The sequence below is a fragment of the Ranitomeya imitator genome, chromosome 6 (genome assembly GCF_032444005.1).
Source record: "Ranitomeya imitator isolate aRanImi1 chromosome 6, aRanImi1.pri, whole genome shotgun sequence".
NCBI classification, from domain to species: Eukaryota; Metazoa; Chordata; class Amphibia; order Anura; family Dendrobatidae; genus Ranitomeya; species Ranitomeya imitator.
The window spans coordinates 73014195-73035112 of NC_091287.1; the positions used below are offsets into that span (position 1 = coordinate 73014195).

Consider the following 20918-nt stretch of genomic DNA (forward strand, 5'->3'; position numbering starts at 1 on the left):
AAGTCAAGGTAGCAGAGTCAGAACAAAAAGGGCAGGAAAGGTACAAAATCAGAAGACTAAAGAATGGTCAGGAAACGGAAGTTCAACAAGCAAAACAGGAGCAGATACCACAGGGACAGAACAAGGGAAGAGCCTTAACTGGTAGTGAGAGTCAGAGGTTCAAGGGTTTAAATAGATGACTACCCTGCCAGGGCTCACAGAAAGGAGCTAGGGACTACCCCCATACTCTCTGACTGAACCCCAGTAAAGGACCCAGGAATTAAGTAGGACTGCCCTGTTGCTGCTCTGCGTTGCCCAGAACAAAGGCGCACCACAGAGAGATGACACAGTGCAGCAAATGTAACCAGAGGGGATAGATACTGGCCCGAATATTGCAGTGCGACAAAGCAGCAGCCTGAACCAATGATGTGGCAGGGGGGTGTCTCAGACTACGGCAAACGCCTTCTGGACACTTTAGCTCAGCTCTAGTCCTAGATCACAGCTCTAGTCCTAGATCACAGCTCTAGTCCTAGATCACAGCTCTAGTCCTAGATCACAGCTCTAGTCCTAGATCACAGCTCTAGTCCTAGATCACAGCTCTAGTCCTAGATCACAGCTCTAGTCCTAGATCACAGCTCTAGTCCTAGATCACAGCTCTAGTCTTAGATCACAGCTCTAGTCCTAGATCACAGCTCTAGTCCTAGATCACAGCTCTAGTCCTAGATCACAGCTCTAGTCCTAGATCACAGCTCTGTTACAATGGAGTTCAACTAAACAGCCAAGGATCAGAATCTGAAGAAATCAAATGACAGGGAAACCTTACCGATAGGTGCTGACTTTTTAGTTGAAATTCCGAGCTTTATTTTTAAAATCCAAGATGAATGCCCAGTACAATCTTTGGTAAATCTGCACCATATGCAGGTTTTCTTCCACAATTGCGGCAGATTTGTCGTGAACTTGCAGTGAGAAAACCCGAGTAACGAGTATACTCGCTCATCACTAACTAATAAATAACTCATTAATGCTGCAGAACCACAATTAATTTAGTCAGGGAAGGAAAATCCCATGAGAGTGGCGGCGCTGCGATGTCAGGAGCCGGCACAACAGATCCTTGTTCTTTATGGTAAGCATAGCAAAATGGAGCATGATATTGGGGTGAATAGCAGAGTTATTTGGAATTTTTTACACACATGTAATATACTACTTGTTCATTGATTTGCTTATTTTTCTTTTCCAGTCTCCATATACCATGATACCATGATATATGTTATGATAATTCTTTTTTTTTCAGAGAATTTCCTTGGTCAGCAGTTTTGCGGCGTCCCTCTTTATAGGGGATTATGCTCCTATAGATTGCAGTGATGGTAGGTGGTTCTCTCTATATTTATTCAGAGTCCATACTGTGTGGTTTTCTGAATGTAATAAGTTGCTTAGCTGGAAGCTCACAGCTTGCAGGTGGCACCTTATCCACCATTGGCCCTGGTATCTGAGGAAGTCGAAGCATGTGTCTTCAAACAAAACCCATCAGCCCAAAGAACTCCATGCAATAATCCTTATACAGATTTTCCTTTGTCTCTGCTAGTAAGTAGCAATGTGACTTTCTAATTACCAGCAAAAGTAATTGTAGACTGCTTGAAGACCACGTGGAGAGAATACTTCTTTGTACATGACATCTAATTGGGAATGCAACTTTTACTTGTGTATACCTGTGCCTACAGTGGGAGCCCTATAGCGAAACCATATGAAATGGAGCTTGATAATATATGATCCCTAGATTTGGGATTGCATAGCACTAATGAAAGCTGAAAGGTGGCAGATGAGGTTTAACAATGATAAATGTAAGGTTATACACATGGGAAGAAGGAATCAATATCACCATTACACACTAAATGGGAAACCACTGGGTAAATCTGACAGGGAGAAGGACTTGGGGATCCTAGTTAATGATAAACTTACCTGGAGCAGCCAGTGCCAGGCAGCAGCTGCCAAGGCAAACAGGATCATGGGGTGCATTAAAAGAGGTCTGGATACACATGATGAGAGCATTATACTGCCTCTGTACAAATCCCTAGTTAGACCGCACATGGAGTACTGTGTCCAGTTTTGGGCACCAGTGCTCAGGAAGGATATAATGGAACTAGAGAGAGTACAAAGGAGGGCAACAAAATTAATAAAGGGGATGGGAGAACTACAATACCCAGATAGATTAGCGAAATTAGGATTATTTAGTCTAGAAAAAAGACGACTGAGGGGCGATCTAATAACCATGTATAAGTATATAAGGGGACAATACAAATATCTCGCTGAGGATCTGTTTATACCAAGGAAGGTGACGGGCACAAGGGGGCATTCTTTGCGTCTGGAGGAGAGAAGGTTTTTCCACCAACATAGAAGAGGATTCTTTACTGTTAGGGCAGTGAGAATCTGGAATTGCTTGCCTGAGGAGGTGGTGATGGCGAACTCAGTCGAGGGGTTCAAGAGAGGCCTGGATGTCTTCCTGGAGCAGAACAATATTGTATCATACAATTATTAGGTTCTGTAGAAGGACGTAGATCTGGGGATTTATTATGATGGAATATAGGCTGAACTGGATGGACAAATGTCTTTTTTCGGCCTTACTACTTTATGTTACTATGTTACTATGTTAATGGCACTGGTACAAGTCAAGTAATTGCAGTAAAACAAGTAAGCATGAAGTAAAGGCAGTTGTAGTAACAGTTTCATAGGTTGATGGTGGATCTAAGTCCATCAAGTTCAACCTATTGCCTAACATTTACCCAAGAAAAATGCACTGGAGTATGAATGCAAAATAGGAATATGGTCACACTGGCGTTAAACAGACAAAACCTAAGACAGAAACAAAATGAACACATACCCTGCTGTAAGTAACTAAGTAAAGGCAGTATTGCTTATGAATAACATAGGGTACTTAGTAAACACCATTTTTACTCCAAAACAGCGTAAAACCCATCCCACCAGCGTCAAGGTGTACCATAGTCAGGATGGTCCTAACCTCTAGTACCTTACAGTGTGTCAATGTGAGTAAGGGCCGACCAGGACTGGGTCCTGAATATAGATATCCAGTAAATGTGAAGCTACCGTATATAAATGTAATGTTCAGCTCAAAGAAAGCGAGGCCACACTCACTATCGCCGAACATGTTGAAAAATTTGTTCCCGACTCCACAAACGGCAATCAGTCTAGTTTCTTGGATCAACGTCACATCACAGAATCTACTACCCATAACCTGTAATATTATATTTTTTCAAGAAATACATCCAGGCTTTCCTTGAATTTAGGAGCAAATCAACCATTACGACATCATGTGGCCGAGAGATCCATATTCTCATTACTCTTGCAGTAAAGAATCTGCGTCTGCAATTATGATTAATAATAAAAACTTTTTTAGGATCTGGAATGAATTTATTGGATATACATGAAAAGAGCTGGGATGAGATATGTCTTAATGCGTGTGCTCCTGACCTTAAAGAGAAGCTGGGCTCTGTTGTCCCATCGTCTTCAGTATTGGTGAGTCTGTGATAGATAGAGCAAAAAAAGAAAGGATTTGTACACAAATATATATTGATATATAATATTTCTGACTGTAAATATGTTTTTTGTTATATCTATGTATGAAGTAGAAATATATACAAGTGCTTCTCACTCTATTAGAATATCATCAAAAAAGTTAATTTATTTCAGTTCTTCAATACAAAAAGTGAAACTCATATATTATATAGTCATTACAGACAGTGATCTACTTCAAGTGTTTGATGATCATGGCTTGCAGCCAATGAAAACCCAAAAGTCATTATGTCAGTAAATTAGAATACTGGACATATGCATTGCACTGTAAGCATCTACAGTGACGTATGTTGGAGGCTGCCATTAGAAGTAAGTGTTGGGGAATGCTCCTGATATATCTCTGTAAAAAAAAAAGCATGTCAACATAACCTAAGTAAGTTTAGTATGAGAAAACCTTGCAATATCTTGCCAGAATTGCATGGAGAGAGATAGTGCACCTCTATTCCCCAGATCAGTGGGAGACCCAGAAGACAGAATCTACTGGCATATCAAATCAGTATGATATAAAATGGAAACTGACACCAATTATAAAAAAAATAAAAATCCACTGCATTAAAAAGGCTTCTAATATTCCAACAGCGTATGCAGCTATTCTTAGAGATCCTTAGAACTGAAGATAAAGTAGTTATTGATGCATATACGGGTGCTTCTCACTAAATTAGAATATCATCAAAAAGTTAATTAATTTCAGTTTTTCAATACAAAAAAATTAAACTCCTATATTACCGTATATACTCGAGTATAAGCCGACCCGAGTATAAGCCGACCCCCCTAATTTTGCCACAAAAAACTGGGAAAACTTATTGACTCGAGTATAAGCCTAGGGTGGAAATGCAGCATTTACCGGTGAATTTCAAAAAAAAAAATAGATCATTATTTCCCCATAGCTGTGCCATATAGTGCTCTGCACCGTTCATTATTTCCCCATAGATGTGCCATATAGTGCTCTGCACTGTTCATATTTCCCCATAGCTCTGCCATATAGTGCTCTGCACCATTCATATTTCCCCATAGCTCTGCCATATAGTGCTCTGCACCATTCATATTTCCCCATAGCTCTGCCATATAGTGCTCTGCACCATTCATATTTCCCCATAGCTCTGCCATATAGTGCTCTGCACCGTTCATTATTGCCCCATAGCTGTGCCATATATGCTCTGCACCGTTCATTATTTCCCCATAGATGTGCCATATAGTGCTCTGCACCGTTCATTATTGCCCCATAGCTGTGCCATATAGTGCTCTGCACCGTTCATTATTTCCCCATAGCTGTGCCATATAGTGCTCTGCACCGTTCATATTTCCCCATATCTGTGCCCCATATATGCTCTGCACCGTTCATATTTCCCCATAGCTGTGCCCCATATATGCTCTGCGCCGTTCATATTTCCCCATAGATGCTCCACATAAAGCTGTGCCTTTGCTGCCGCTGCTGCTGCTGCAGTTAAAAAAAAAAGCCATACTCACCTCTCTTGCTTGCAGCTCCCAGCGTCCGGTCCCGGCGTCCCGTCCCGGCGTCTCTGCACTGACTGATCAGGCAGAGGGCGCCGCGCACACTATATGCGTCATCGCGCCCTCTGACCTGAACAGTCAGAGCGCAGAGACGCCGGGAAGATGGAGCGGCGCCCGGCGTGTGGAACGGGGACAGGTAACTATGACGTACTTACCTGCTCCCGGCGTCTGGCTCCTTCTCCTGCACAGCTGTCTTCGGTGCCGCAGCTTCTTCCTCTATCAGCGGTCACCGGCACCGCTGATTAGAGAAGTGAATAGGCGGCTCCACTCCTATTGGAGGTGGAGCCGCCTATTCATTTCTCTAATGAGCGGTCCCACGTGACCGCTGAAGAGGGGAAGAACTGCAGCACCGAAGACCGTGGGACGGCAGGGGGAGCGCCAGGACCGCCGGGACTAGGTAAGTATACCTCAGCGCCCTCTCCCCCTCACCCGCCGACCCTGCCGCCCACCTTGACTCGAGTATAAGCCGAGAGGGGCACTTTCAGCCCAAAAATTTGGGCTGAAAATCTCGGCTTATACTCGAGTATATACGGTATATAGAATTATTACAAACAGAGTGATCTATTTCAAGTGTTTATTTCTGTTAATGTTGATGATTATGGCTTACAGCCAATGAAAACCCAAAAGTCATTATCTCAGTAAATTAGAATACTTTATAACACCAGCTTGAAAAATGATTTTAACATCCGAAATGTTGGCCTACTGAAATGTATGTTCAGTAAATGTGTCACGCCGTAAGTGGCGTTAAAGGGGCAGGATGGCGTACTGGGACCCGCACCTGTCCCTACCACTTTAATGGGGCCCTGGCTTTCCCTTATCTCGGGGGTACCTATGATAGTTAGGAGGCCAGAGCCGCCAGCGTATCCCTGTCTCGTGTGCAGGCCCTATCAGTGGCCCCCTCTCCCCCCAAAGGAGTTGGACTGCACCAGTGTAATAATACAACAAATAACAGGGTATACAGACAAGGTAACTAAAAGTCTCAAACTCACCAAATGCTCACACAACCACAGAGGAAACACAGAGAAGGGAAGAGAGGGAATAAACTAGGAAGGAAAACAGGATAAACATACAACCAAAACAGCAGACACCAATCTCTGTAAATAAACCTCCAACACCAACACTACGCTCCTTCAACCTCCAAGCCAGGCAGTAGAACTGATCACTGACAAAAGCTGAAGTCAGGACTGGGTCTATATAGAGGATCAGATTACAAGATCCACTTCAGCTGAGAGAGACCCAGCTCTCAGCAACTAGCAATAAGGTTAACTCTTGCACTGCTGGCACAAAGCAGCCAGGTCAGAATATAGGTGAAGAGTTTCTGTTCACTGTGTGTGAACGAGGCCCAGAGCGCTTCGGTTCTCTGGAACCTCTCTGTCGCGGTAGCCCCGTGACAAAATGCATTCAATACTTGGTCGGGGCTCCTTTTGCATGAATTACTGCATCAATGTGGCGTGACATGGAGGTCGATCAGCCTATGGCACTGCTGAGGTGCTATGGACGCCCAGGATGTGTATGGGGGTGATTACTATCCTCTTGATCTGTTGTCTTTGGAAATTCCTGGAAATCTGGTACCTAAAGTAGATTTGTGTACTCCAGATTAACTGTAAGAAAACTTTCACAGGTTCAGTATTTGGTCAGTATTTTCCATCAGCATTTGTAAACCAAAACCAGGAGTGTGTGATAAATACAGAAATGTTTCTATTATGCTTTTCCTCTGATTGTTCCACTCCTAGATAAATACTGATGCAAAATACTGACCAAACAATCAATGTGTGAACGTGTCCTTATTGATCTACTCATGGGCTCTGAATGCATAAGCATAGGAGCGTGATAGACAATCGCCTGTGTAATTACTCTTTAGAATCTACAATTGTCAGAAAAATAAAAGACAATAATGAAAGGCAAATGACAATTCAGCTGCAGACATCAGTGGAAAGAAGGCAAACAATAAGTGTATCTGTAAGAGAAAGCAAGATATTCTTTAAAGGTTGTCTCCATCATTGCAACCATTTCTTTTCATTCTCTAATGCAGCTCATATGTGGACCTACAGTTTTCAGCATAAAATACACACCATTAAAAAAAAAAAAAAAGACTTTAATCAATATATCACTTAATGCAAGAACATTTTCCAAAATGTTGACAAGACTGGATTTCAAAGAACATTTTTTTTATCCCATAACCATAACATGAAAGTAACATTATTATAACTTTCATTACAAAATCTTCAGTTCGCATGAAATTAATTGGTGCAAAAATGAATACAACCCACATCAAAACTACAACCTCTAGTATTTTGCATGACCTCCATGATTTTTAAGGACAGCACCCTGTCTTCTACGCATGGAGTGAACACGTTAACAACATATGATAACATCTCTCTTTTTACATTGTTTAAGAACAACCTCTTTTTAGAGCCTAGATGCTGAGTGGAGAATGATGACAATTTGTCTCTTAAGAATTCCCCATAGGTATTTGGTTGTTTTCAGATCAGGAGACACTTGACCACTGGGTCACTTTCATCCTTGTCACGAGTGTGTCACGTCCTCCTGGGAGATCTGGGGTTAGAAAGTCATTACATATTGTGAATAGCAGGTCATCCATTTAGCCTGTGTGTTTGTGTCCCATATTAAATGGATTTTGTTACCCTTCGTGCTGAAGAGATTATTGACTCTTTCCATGCTGGTTTGAAACGTACAACAACATCTCTCAGCTGCTCCAGATTTGGTCATTCCCTCTCTCTATAAAAGCTGGCCAGACTTTGTCTTCCTCGCCAGTGAAAGTTCTACTTCCTGCTTCCCTGGAGTTGCTGTGCTGAGTTGGAAATCATTTGTTGCTGCTGGAGATTGTTGTATGCTGTTTTTGGGTGTATGCTTTTCTCCGTGTCATATTCCTATTTGGTTTTTACTTTCCTCCCCTTCCCTAAATACCTCTCTGACTTTGGTGAGTGTTTTTGTATGTTGGTGGCTTCTCTGTTATCCCTGTTTTTCTTGTGTTGATACACTAGCATTCTGTCCCGTGCCTCTTGCGGTAGATGGATGGGACAGTTTAGGATATAACCGGAGAATAGTGAGGCACGAGGCCCAAACCTCCTCGTCTTCAGAGGTATCTTTGGGATAGTTAGGGCCCCAGCCCGAAGGGCCCATTTCTCTATCTCACGTACAGTCACAGCAAGACAATCCTTCATATTGTATCTTCAGAGATACAATATTGGCTGTAGATGTGTGTTTCTGTTTTGGATCATTGTCATGTTGATAAATTAAGAAAAAAAGTTCCAGCTTCATAAAATTATGAATTTTATTAAAAAAAATTTGATTTCAAAATATTTCTCAGTCCATGATGTTACAAAAGGAGCAACACGTTTCGAATGTACACATGAAATGACTGCAATACATTTATTTAGCCAGGCGCCAATGAATACGCGAGAAACAATCACATGTCAAAAGCTAAAATCAAAAATTGGCAAACGTGAAAAAAAAATAAAAAATTACATGCCAGAAAATATACAGTATATATGAGCAAAAGCCGCAAGAATGAAACCATTTTAGTAATGAAACATCAATGTCCTACGCATGTTCAATCCATTCGGATTACATGTGCCCCCATTATATATCCATTATGCTTCTCAATCAAGCAAGTGATTCCTAATGTCTCCGCCCCTTGAAGTTGCCGGCACCCTTTTTATGCCAAATACCCGCAGAGAGGAAGTCTCGTGATTATGCTGTTGGATGAAATGCCTGGATGCATGAGAAATCGCACGGTTAGTGTCAAAAGTATTATAAATATCAGACAAGTGCTCAGAGATCTGATGGGTTTGCTGCTTCTTGGTGTGTAGTGTGCTAAGTTTCAGTGTAATATTTGCTGCATATGTTGCATGTTGATTATAGTTGCAAGAAGAATACATCTTTTCATTTTTGCCTTTCATTCTGCAGGGAAATGTGTCTTCGTATTACGTCCAACGCTATGGATTTAGTCCTCTCTGTAGGGTTATTGCATTCACTGGCGATAATCCAGGTATGTACATTCTTATATCACTTTAATGCCATGTTCACATTTTGTCTTGTGTCATCAGAGCAGTCAAAAGGAATTCCAGGGCCCCATACTGGCAAAATTTTCGGGCCCTCTTGAGACTCCACCCAGGCACCACCCCAGCTCCGCCTCCTCCCCTCAAACTTTCCACAGTCCCATTGCGCTCTCTTGGGAAAAACTTCACTTTGCACCACGTCCTCACCAATCGTGCATTAACAGTTCTTGTTGAACACCATTCAAATAAATAGCCGTCAGCTTTTGTTTTGGCCAAAAGATTTTTTAAGCTCCCACCACGACTAGGTAGACTCTTTTAGCAGGGCCATACTGTACTCTAACCTATTACAAATTTGTTAAAATATCCAATACTCTTTTTAGGTATATTTTTATTTATTTTCCTTTATGGGAATGCATCACATAAATTTTTTTTTAAATGACCAATAATACCACATACAAGGAACATATAACGCCACACCATGACCAGACCACATATTGCCACCACATAGTTACCAAATAATACCACATACAAGGAATAAATACCGTCACACCATGGCCAGACCACATCTTACCACCACATACTGATGGAATAATACCACATACAAGGTATAAATACCACCACACCATGACCAGACCACATATTACCACCACATAGAGACTGAATGCTACAATACTTATCGTTAATAAAAAATCAAAATACTAATATTACTATTTATAGTGTCAGTGTACAGGTAATATAGGTATCACCGGTGACATTATACACAGGAGCTCTGTATATAGTGTATAGTGTCAGTGTGAATATAGTGTATAGTGTCAGTGTGCAGGTAACACACTGACTCATTAGTGATGTCCCTAGTAGAAGTCCTTCATCTTTGCTTTTCTTCTTCATCCAGCGCCGACTGTCATCACTTCTTCCAGCCAGGATTTGTCTCTCCAGAAAATAACACAGTTATCTAGAGCACTACTTCCAGAGCATATTCCCCACTTTTCCCCCAACTTCTACACTACGCCAGATGAAGAAAAAAGCGACATAGTGCCGCCCTGCATGATAACAGGACACCACACATTGAAAACCATATCCTCAAAAATAAAATAATGTATAGTAAGGTAATAATTTCCCACATCCTGGCCCCCCTTGTGTCTCATTCCTGGCCCCCACGCCATATGTCTCATTCTTGGCCCCCACGCCATGTATCTCGTTCCTGGCCTTCACGTGTCTTATTTCTGGCCTCGACTTATCTGTTTCCCATATTGCGATTTTTCAGTGCAAGCAAACTATAAAAAAAAAAAATTCTTCTTGTCTGACCTCAGTTCAGCAGCGTCTCCTTCCTTCTTGATATGCAGCACTAATGCGACGATACATGGAAATGACATCATACACCGGTGTCGTGCATGCTGATCTGAGCCGCCGGCCTCCAAGTTCAGTTCACGTTCAGTTGAATACTTACCCTCCTCTTCCCCTGGGGCCCGGTTAGCAGAAGCAAAAGAGGTGGCCCCCTCTTTATTTATGCTCACAAGGTCACAGGGCCTCATACACCAGTAAGGTTAGAAATGCCCTGATTAGAGCCCAGTGTGGCACCATTACAGTATGAGGCTGGGGCCACTCGATGACTTTTTCTGTGACCCAGGTTGACTGACCAAAGATTGCTCTGTTCCGCTGCTACATTGCAGTCAACAAAATACTGCAACTGAAACAAGCATTTCACAAACTGGTTGTGACTTTTTGTGACATGCAGGTCATGATCTTGGTACTTTGCAGGTCTTAATGTGACCCTATTCACCTGCGTTATGCTGTGATGTAGCAGCGACATGCAGCAGTCTTTGGCGGAACGTCCTGTGTAACAGCCAAAGTTGCCATTTAGCCCCAGCCTGAATACGGTATCTCCGTTGCTGTGACTTGGAGTTTATTTATATGATGTACTGTCAAACTATCAGTTCATAGCAGCAGATTTCAGACATTTTACAGTACTGAAGATCGCTGGCAGATGAATCTTCACAAGTGCCACCCGTGGCCAGGATGGAGACGGTGCAAACTTTAAAAAAGAAGGCAGATACAGACACTAGAGTCAGGCTTAAAGGCCAGGGTAGAGCCGAGACTCCTACCCCAATAAGGGAACATTTTCTTCCTTATTGGGGTAGATCCATAAAGCTGTTTTTGTGAATATGAAAGTTAATGCATATATAGTGGTGGTCGCACTATTGTACTGACACAATGTGTTCTTCACAGCATCTCTGGCCGGAATGAGACTAGAGGAAGGGGACATTGCAGTAAGTGTATTCGCAGCTATTATTGTGTGCACACGTTTCCACTTTTCATACGTTTTGAGCAATAAGCTGAAAACTTCAAAATAAATGGACAGCAATTGTAAAACTTTTCTCTCATAAACAATAAAAAACCTCCACCAGAATACCTCTGGCTATGACATATTTCCTGTTGGAACAAAGTATGACACATGTTAAAAGGGTAGTCCAGGAGTAGAAACAAATAACCAAAGGAAATTAGTATTTATAAATAAATTACTAAATACCCTTTATTAGCAATCATGCTTGCTTTATCTAAGAAGGTATACCTGGCCAGCTTTTTCATAGTTTGTGTGGTTAGTATAGAACCTATATACTGTATGTGAAAAAGAAAATATTTATTTAATGACAAAATCTAGTAAAAACTTTTCTCTTAATACCATAGATAAATGAGAGAAAGTCTGTGGCCCCAGATCACCAATGATTTTGAGAATAAAAGGACTTTATAGAGCAGGGGTGGGGAACCTTTTTCAAGCGGGGGGCCATTTGGAAATTTCTACCATCATCCGGGGGCCACATAAAAATGATCACCTTGAAAATTACCCCGGTATATTTAGTCAAACAATTAATTCCGTTAACTCACCCTTAATGTGACGCCTGGAGCTGCTTCTCTTTGGTGCAGCTGTGATGTTAGGTGATACTGATCATGTTGCTTCTAACAGCTGCTTTTCCTGGGGTGGCACAAAGATCACAGGGAGGAACAGAAATCACAGGCGGGCTCAAAGATCAAAGGAGGGCACATAGCTGGGGGACACAGAGATCACAGAGGGGCACATAGCTGAGGGACACATAGCTGGAGGGGACAGAGATCACAGGGGGCACAGATCACATGGGAGCACAAATATTCCAGGGGGTACATAGCAGGGGGGCACAGAGATCACAGGGGGCATATAACTGGAGGGGCAGAGAGATCATAGGGGGAACAGAGATCACAGGTGGCATATAGCTGGAGGGCACAGAAATCACAGGGGGAATATAGCTGGAGGGCACAGAAATCACAGGGGGCATATAGCTGCAGTGGCAGAGAGATCACAGGGGGAACAGAGATCATGGGAGGGCAAAGAAATCACATAGCTGGGGGGCACAAAGATCACAGGAGGGGCATAGAGATGACATGGGGCACATAGCTGGGAGGCACAGATCACAGGGAGCTTATAGTTGGGGGAGTAAAGAGATCATATTGGAGCACATAGCGAGGGAGGCACAGAGATCACAAGGGGGCATATAGCTGGAGGGCACAGAAATCACAGGGGGTACACAGCTGGGGGCACATAGATCACAGGGGGCACATAGCTGGGGGGAACAGAGATGACATGGGGCACATAGCTGGGAGGCACAGAGATCGCAGGAGGCTTATAGTTGGGGGAGCAAAGAGATCATATTGGGGCACATAGCGGGGGGCACAGAGATCACAGTGGGCACATTGCTGAGGGACACAGATCACCTGCACACACAGAGCTGCCGGCACAGAGATTGCTCTGGACTCTCTGGCAGCAGCTCCTCTTCCGGGACAGAAGGACGGGAGAGCATTCGGTGCTAACCCCGCCCACCCCAATGACATCATTCATGTGCAGGGCAGGCATAGTTCTGTGATGAACGCTGCGTGCCATGCACTTGGACTTAAAGGGCCTGCAGCCAGCAGGATACCGCTGCCGCCTGGACATTGCGGGCTCCGGGAACCTTCCCACGGGACGGATGTTCCCCACCCCTGTTATAGAGTATTGAATGTTGATCCGGTCTGATTGGCACTTGGGACCAGAAGAGAAAATATTTCTTTTTAGGGTGTATTGATTCCTACCCTATGGTGATGGCAGCGGAGAATCCGGATAGCGCTTGCTGTTTGTGCTGTGAGGTTTCACAAGTCTGCAGTTACATAGAGTGACTGCAGACTTTCATGCCAAATCTGGACAATCGTATGTTCACACAGTCTTTCGGTATAGGTTTTTAAACCAAAAAATCCAAGTAGATAAAAAAAATGTTACAAAATTGCAGGCTTTGGTGTGTTATTTGGGGCTGATTTTGTATATATGTAGTTTTTCTTTGCTTTCATTTAATTTCTTTGTAAAATTTTCCCTAAGTATGGACATGTCATTTTGTTCCACATGTTAGAATGAAGCATGCGTCAAGTAGTTGTGAAAAGGTTTTTAGAATGGATTTTGGCACAACTAATGTGCAAAAAACCTTTCAAGGTGTTTTGTTGAAAACTTCCATTAGAGATATAACAATAGGTGCCCTAGTTGCTCATGTGTCCTGGTGGACCTACGTCTAGCTGTGTCATGCTTCTGGGTTTGACCCTGTGTTCTGTGGTCGGCTTTTCTGTCTGCCAAACCACAGCAGACACACCTTTTCTCTGGGTATTCAGGTTCTGTTATACCGGCTGCAGCTTTCTTAGCATAACGCAGGTATTTTCATTCGTCTGCCCTATCAACTTTCGGGTGCTGCTTTATATTCTTTCCCCCTGCTGGCCTTTCCTGCTGTAGATAGTTTCTTGTGGGTGTTCAGCCATTCTGCTGTAGCATAAAGCCAGTCAGTGAAATTCCATCTAGGTTGTGTCTCCTTGCTGTTTCTGCACTTTACTCTGCACCTACCTTCTGTTTTGTTTTAGGAAGTAGGCAGCATATAATCTAATAGTACATATTTTATTCTGTATTTTGTGGTTTACTTTACTCACTCTGGCATCTTTCCTTTTTTAGCACACTTTCTCTTTTATAAGTAATTTACACTCAGCTGTGCCCTCTGGTTCTTTAAGAGGAACGTGAAGCTCTCGATGGCTATTCAGGGAGTGTAGGTCCGAGCTGCCATTTTCTAGTCTGTGATAAGGGCTATAATTTTTTAGTTTACCTACTATAGTATGCGTGACATCAGAAATCTTCATATTAACGTATGGGGGGCCTTTTAGGCCCCCAAGCACATCATATGGAAAAACACACTTATATAACTTTTACAAGTTTATTTTAAAACTGCTAAATAAAATATGATTAGTAAACAAAATTTTAATTATAATTTTTCACCGAAAACACCAAATAAATTTTTTTTTTTTCAAAATTTCACACAAACATATGAAAAAACGCACAAAAACGCATAGAAATCTATACCAACGTAGCTGCAGCTACATTTCTATTATGTTTCTTTTCCATTATATAGTCTTCCAAACAATTTTGACAAGTTATTTTTTCGGGAGAATGTTCTTTGCAGACATTTTCCTTACAAATTGAACAAAATCTCTGTTTTCCTTTCTGTGTTTCTTGGACACATGAAACAGCGCTTTCTTTTTCTTTCTCCTGGCCCTGGGATCATCTGAAACTGTACGCCACACTGTTTCATTGCTTCTTTAGTTTGCTTTAGCAAGTCTTTCACGTCACTTCGCTGTATCATGTGAGACATTACAAGTTCATGACAAAGGTCCTTCAAAAATAGGCTTCTCGTGTCGTTCCTCCGTTCATGGAATTGTGGATGAGTTTCTGTATAAATGATGAATGAATTTAGGGCTGCTACATCAAGCATATTTGAAAAAGTACTACAGGCCATCTTTTTTTTGCCTCTTGCATGAATATTCTCCCACCATCTCATCCATTTTGTCTTTTGTCTCATCCTTTTGTTTTATTGTAATGCAGGATGATTTCTGGTTTTAGTTTTCTGTCATTGCTGTCAATACTGCAATTGTGATGCATGGTACTGAGTAACATCACTGATTTCTCCTTCTTTGCTTTGTAAGATACCAAAGTCGCTTTGTTATTGAATCCAAAGACACTCTCATAAAGTGCTCGCTGACGATTGTGTTTCAGTGCTTCTGGAATTTCTCGTCAGTTTGGCTTGATAGTACCAACAAGTGTAATAGCTTTTTGAAGCAGAAAATTGCCTAGTTCAACATTGGTGAAATAATTGTCCATGGTAATGTTTCTACCTGAATTGAATATTGGAACAGCAAGAGTTTTGACAATTTCAGACCCCAGATCCTTCTGTACTGGTGCACCAACCTCTTTGCCACAGTAGATTACGTTATTTATGCCATAATAATTTGCAGAATCACACATCCAGAAGATTTTGATTCCATATTTGGCTGGCTTGCTGGGCATGTAGTGTATGAACTTGCAGCGTCCTCTGAACGGTACAAGTTGCTCATCTACTGTAACATCATTACTAGGATTGTAAAGTTTGGTGCAATTTTTGATAAATAAGTTCCAGATATAACGGATAGGGGCTAATTTGTCTGTTTCAAACCTCAATGCACGTGTTCGCTTATCATCAGATCGAATGTGTCTTCTAATTTCCTCATATCTGTCCACTGACATTGTCACCTTATAGTGTGGATCAGAAAGTGGGTCCAAAAATAATTCTCGTATTGGAACATCATACGATTTTTGACTCCCTGCCAGCAGTAAAAGTCCAATGTATGCATAAAGTTCCTCTTTTGAGATATTTTTCCAGGACTTATTTTTTGCAGAAGCGATACGTCTTCCTTTTAGGTTTGAACATAAAAGGACCTCTTCTGCAATATTGTCAGAAAAAAAAGTACAGAATACATCTTTAGGGGTAAAGTAACTGGGACTTCCCACAGCTCCTTGAGCCTGTCTCACAATATTATGGATTGCAGTACGTCCGACTAATGTAGGATTATTGTCCCAAAAAACGTTCGTTTTGGATGTTCTACTTATCACTTCTTGAGGATCCACTGTATTCACTTCATCATCAGAAGAAGAATCACTTGAGGATGTTTGATTCTCTGGTGGCAGGTACTCGTCATTGGACAAAGATAGTTTACTTTCATACTTTCATCATCACGTTGAAACACAATTGCTTCAATCTCTTGGTCACTCAGACGCTTGGAGGAAGACTGTGCCATTGCTGACTAGATGTTAGCAAACTTGAAGAAAAAAAATGAACACAATCAGGGTTGTCCACTCTTTGCTCGTGTGTGACACACTGTAAGTGTAATGTCCCCCCTCCCTCCTCTCACCCTCAGCACCTTTTACATTTTATACTTTCTTTTAGGTGTTGTACAATTCTCTGGATGTCTGTAGCTCAATAGCTTTACCCTTTGCAGGCTTCTTAGAATCAGAGAAACTGAAACTGAATCAGACTTCCTCTCAACATCTTATCTTATCTGAAGTCCTTCACAATTAGCTCACAGTGTATACTGTCCTCATTACTCTCTACACAGCTCATTACTGTGTTCAGAAGGACCTGAGATGATGTCATGGCCTTATCTCTCCCTCCAAAAATCACATGACATCCTCATATGGCATTATCCACACCCTGGCCCCTCCACCAGCATTACTGAGTCCTTCTGTAGAAGGACGTAGATCTGGGTATTTATTATGATGGAATATAGGCTGAACTGGATGGACAAATGTCTTTTTTCGGCCTTACTAACTATGTTACTATGTAAATAAAGTAACTCGAGACACAAACACTACTGAGAACATGATAAAAAATACATGGGGGGCTAAAAGGCCCCCAATCTGTACAGATGTGGTTTTCACCAAAAAAGCATTGTTACACTGAAATGCCTATGAAAAAAATTATATGAACAACTGTATATTACCAATAACAACATACTTGAGGATTACCTGGAGTTTCAAAATTCTAACTTAAGTAATTTTGCAAATAATAGCAAAAAAGTAAGCATGAGAGCCTAAAAGGCCCCCAATACACATGCTAGGGTTAAATGAGTGGCATTTCTACTGTATCAAGCTGCTTAATATTGATGAGGGGTCCTTGTTGTCGGTTCTACATCAGGGCTAAAGTTTCGCCATCAAGTGTGACCTTTTTATAGTAATGTTCATTCTTCCTCCAGTCCTCAATACATTCTCAACAGGCCGTGTTTGTAGAATTTCTTAAATATTGCACATCTTATACTGTATAATTACTGATCAGGCATCAAGATCATATGTATTCTCTCTATGGGGTATCCCCAAATCCTGACCTTTGGGGAAACTTAGGGACTGAAGTTTAGAAATATTGCTCTGACATAAGTAGGCAGCTTATATAGTATTTAGATGAGTGACGCAAAGAACTGTTCATCACAAAAAAACCTTTTAATCAGCAAATGCATAAAAAGTATTTGGCAGTAAAGATCCTATTTATTTTAGGAGTTAAAAAAAGAAGGACCGAACAATTATACAAACAATAATATTCAACTTTTTAGAAAAGAGATGATTCAACTTTTGACGTATAACTTCCAAGAATTTATTAATTTCATAGTTTTTTTTTTCTTAGAATAGACAATTGGAAGCAAAGGATGTAATTCTGATGTAATAATAATCCAGTAGAGTCCATTAAAACATGTTTTCCGCCCTATAATGAAGCCAGTATTTAATAGCCATGGACATAATAGTGACCTTAGCAATATGCCACCAGCCTCCACACATATTTTTCTTCTCCATTTTGCACAGATGATTCTTTCTCTTATTTCTTTGCAGCCGTGCACATTTTATAGCCTGATGGAAATGTCATTATGGCCAGAGGTTATACATATTGACTTTTTAATGAGATTCAATATTATGAATGCAGGAATATTTGAAAGAATAGAAAAATATAATGGTGCATTATCTGACTCCTCAGTCTGTACATGCAGGTTTTAGAGGTTAACTGTTTCTCTCCCAGAGTTTGAGGTTCAGGTCATCATGTCATAGACATCCTTTATAAACCTTCAAAGATATTTATTTTAAATCCAAATCACATGACACAATTATGGATATTTCTACGCGATTAAAGGTAGTGGCATGAACAAGACCCTCAGGTCTTTTGACACTGCACATTTTAGTAAATAATTTCATTTTCCATAAAATATTAATCGCCTACTGTATTGTCTTGAACTTTGCATTGTGCAATTCCTCTGTTATTCCTCCTGGAAATATCAGAATTAATTATAATAATTATTCTTATGTTAAAAAATAGCCATGCCCATTCACAAAATATTTGCTCTCGACCTGATCTGTGAGACTGGACCTAACCAATATTTATTCATTTATTGTCTGGCCTCACCAATTCTCCGTAGCTTTGCCCTGCTATATACCATCTTATCTGTTCTTTTCTATAACATCTATATTTATGGGATCTTTTTCCACTCTTCTGGTTATGCATATACCGTCTATACTTTTTGATTTTACAGGTCAGCCTAGGCACCAGTGACACTCTATTCCTCTGGATAAAAGAGCCTACTCCGGCTTTGGAGGGGCACATATTCATCAATCCAGTGCAGTCTCAGGACTACATGGCTTTACTTTGGTGAGACAATTGACTGTTATTGCACATGGAATTCCCTTGAATTTACAGTTTTGCATATGAACAAAATATTTAAAGGGAATCTGTCAGCAGGTTTATGTCATTCAATCTGAGAGCATCATGATATAGGGGCTGAGGCCCTCATTCCAGTGAATTGTCACTTACTGGGCACTTGCTGTCATTTTCATACAATCACGGTCTTCTCTGATGCAGATCAGGCAGTACTCACCATGCCAAGCCCTGTATAACTGCGCCCACACCACAGTTTTATGTGTACACCATGCAGTCACCGTAAGCTGCTAATCAGTGGTGGGGACGGGGTTACTCAGAGCAGTGGACTAGGAGGTACGAGACATCTAGTCCTGTAGTGATAATCTCCTGCTGATAAAACACTGATTTTATTGAAATAGCAAAACATAGCCTGTTAAGTGACACATCAGTGCAATCAGGCTTTCAGCCCCTGTATAATGCTGCTCTGGGAATGCATAGCATAAAACGTCTGACAGATTAAAGAATAACCTTCTTTTTAATATTTTTTTTTTCCAGAAAGCAATAGTACACACAAAAATAGGAAACTATGTAATATTATCAGATAAATGTGCTTTTTTCTTCTACAGGACTGATCATTCGTTCTCAAAATTCTCAATCCATGGCTAAAAGCAGTCTTCAGTGACTACAGCTTTCCCATACTGAAATAGGAGATAACAGTTGGTGCTCATACAGTTCCATGGGGAACAGTAACTGTGGGGTCAGGAGAACTTGCAGCAGAATGTCTGTGTCGGCCTTTAGCTCCTCCCCTCTCAATAGAATGTTAAAAGCACCAACTGTCATTTCCCAGTAATGGGAAAGCCTGGCTTCACTGAATACCGATAACCCAGGAATTGAGAATGAGTGATCAGTAAAGGAGAAGATAGATGTTCTTTAACCCCTTTCTGACCTCGGACGGGATAGTACGTCCGAGGTCAGATCCCCTGCTTTGATGTGGGCTCCGGCGGTGAGCCCACCTCAAAGCCGCGACATGTCAGCTGTTTTGAACAGCTCATATGTGCGCGCAATAGCAGCGAGTGGAATCGCGATCCATCCACCGCTATTAACTAGTTAAATGCCGCTGTCAAACGCTGACAGCGGCATTTTACTATCGCATCCGGCCGCGAGGAAATGGCGTGTTCACACAAGGAATGCAAAGCATCTGGCTCCAGCCTATTAATAACGCCCTATGGCGGGCTGCCCAGTGCTAAAATGCATCCTGTGTGAACAGAGGCCACAGTGTACAGAACCATTTGGGCCCAACTGCACCCCGCAAAAAATATATGTGCAAAACAAAACATATAAATATATGTAAGGTATTAGTTGATATTCTGGCCATAATATGCAAGCCGGCAACCCGTGCCAAGGGTCCTTACGTTTTGCCAGTCCTACACTAACATGTTCACACAGGATGCATTTTAGCACTGGGCAGCCCACCATAGGGCGTTATTAATAGGCTGGAGCCAGATGCTTTGCATTCCTTGTGTGAACACGCCACATACAGAGTATGTATCTTAGTGCATTGGTGTATCACACGGCCAAACCCTTATTGAAGGCTGGCTGTTTCATTAGGTATTGCACCTGTGCATTTGTTATTTTATTTGGGTCCACTGCACCCTGCTTGTGTATTTGTATTGAGGCCCATTTAGACAGGTAAGCATCTCTGCCTGTTTTTGGTGTTTAGATTTGCAGTGGTATGATACTCGTTCCATTTCAATATGATCGCTTGCACAGTGCTCCTTGGGATGTTTAAAGTTTTGGAAATCATTTTGTATCCAAATCCGGCTTTAAACTTCTCCACAACAGTATCACGGACCTGCCTGTTGTGTTCCTTGGTCTTCATGATGCTCTCTGTGCTTCATACAGAACCCTGAGACAATCACAGAGCAGGTGCATTTATACAGAGACTTGATTACACACAGGTAGATTATATTTATCATCATTAGACATTTAGGACATTGGATCATTCAGAGATCCACAATGAACTTCTGGAGTGAGTTTGCTGCACTGAAAGTAATGAGGCCGAATAATATTGCACGCCTCACTTTTCCAGTTTAGAATTTCCACAAAAATTTAAAATAACCAATAAATTTGATTCAACTTCACAATTGTGTTCCACTTGTTGTTGATTCTTCACCAAAAATTTACATTTGGTGTCTTTATGCTTGAAGCATGATATGTGGTAAAAGGTTGAAAAGTTCCAGGGGGCCGAATACTTTCGCAAGGCACTGTATATATGTTTTTCAGCCGGGTTTCCTGGGCAGTC

At 41.5% G+C, this 20918-nt stretch overlaps 1 protein-coding gene across 3 annotated transcripts in view; it reads left to right on the top strand.

The window, feature by feature from the left end:
- XYLB (xylulokinase) overlaps positions 1 to 20918 on the top strand; it is a 275014-nt gene that overhangs the window by 122770 nt on the left and 131326 nt on the right. For all 3 annotated transcript variants that reach the window (XM_069729772.1, XM_069729770.1, XM_069729771.1), the window contains 5 exons: positions 1271 to 1343; positions 3389 to 3507; positions 9007 to 9088; positions 11325 to 11365; positions 18513 to 18628. In XM_069729772.1, the coding sequence (XP_069585873.1) occupies positions 1271 to 1343; positions 3389 to 3507; positions 9007 to 9088; positions 11325 to 11365; positions 18513 to 18628 (431 nt within the window). The remainder of the gene's footprint in view (positions 1 to 1270; positions 1344 to 3388; positions 3508 to 9006; positions 9089 to 11324; positions 11366 to 18512; positions 18629 to 20918) is intronic.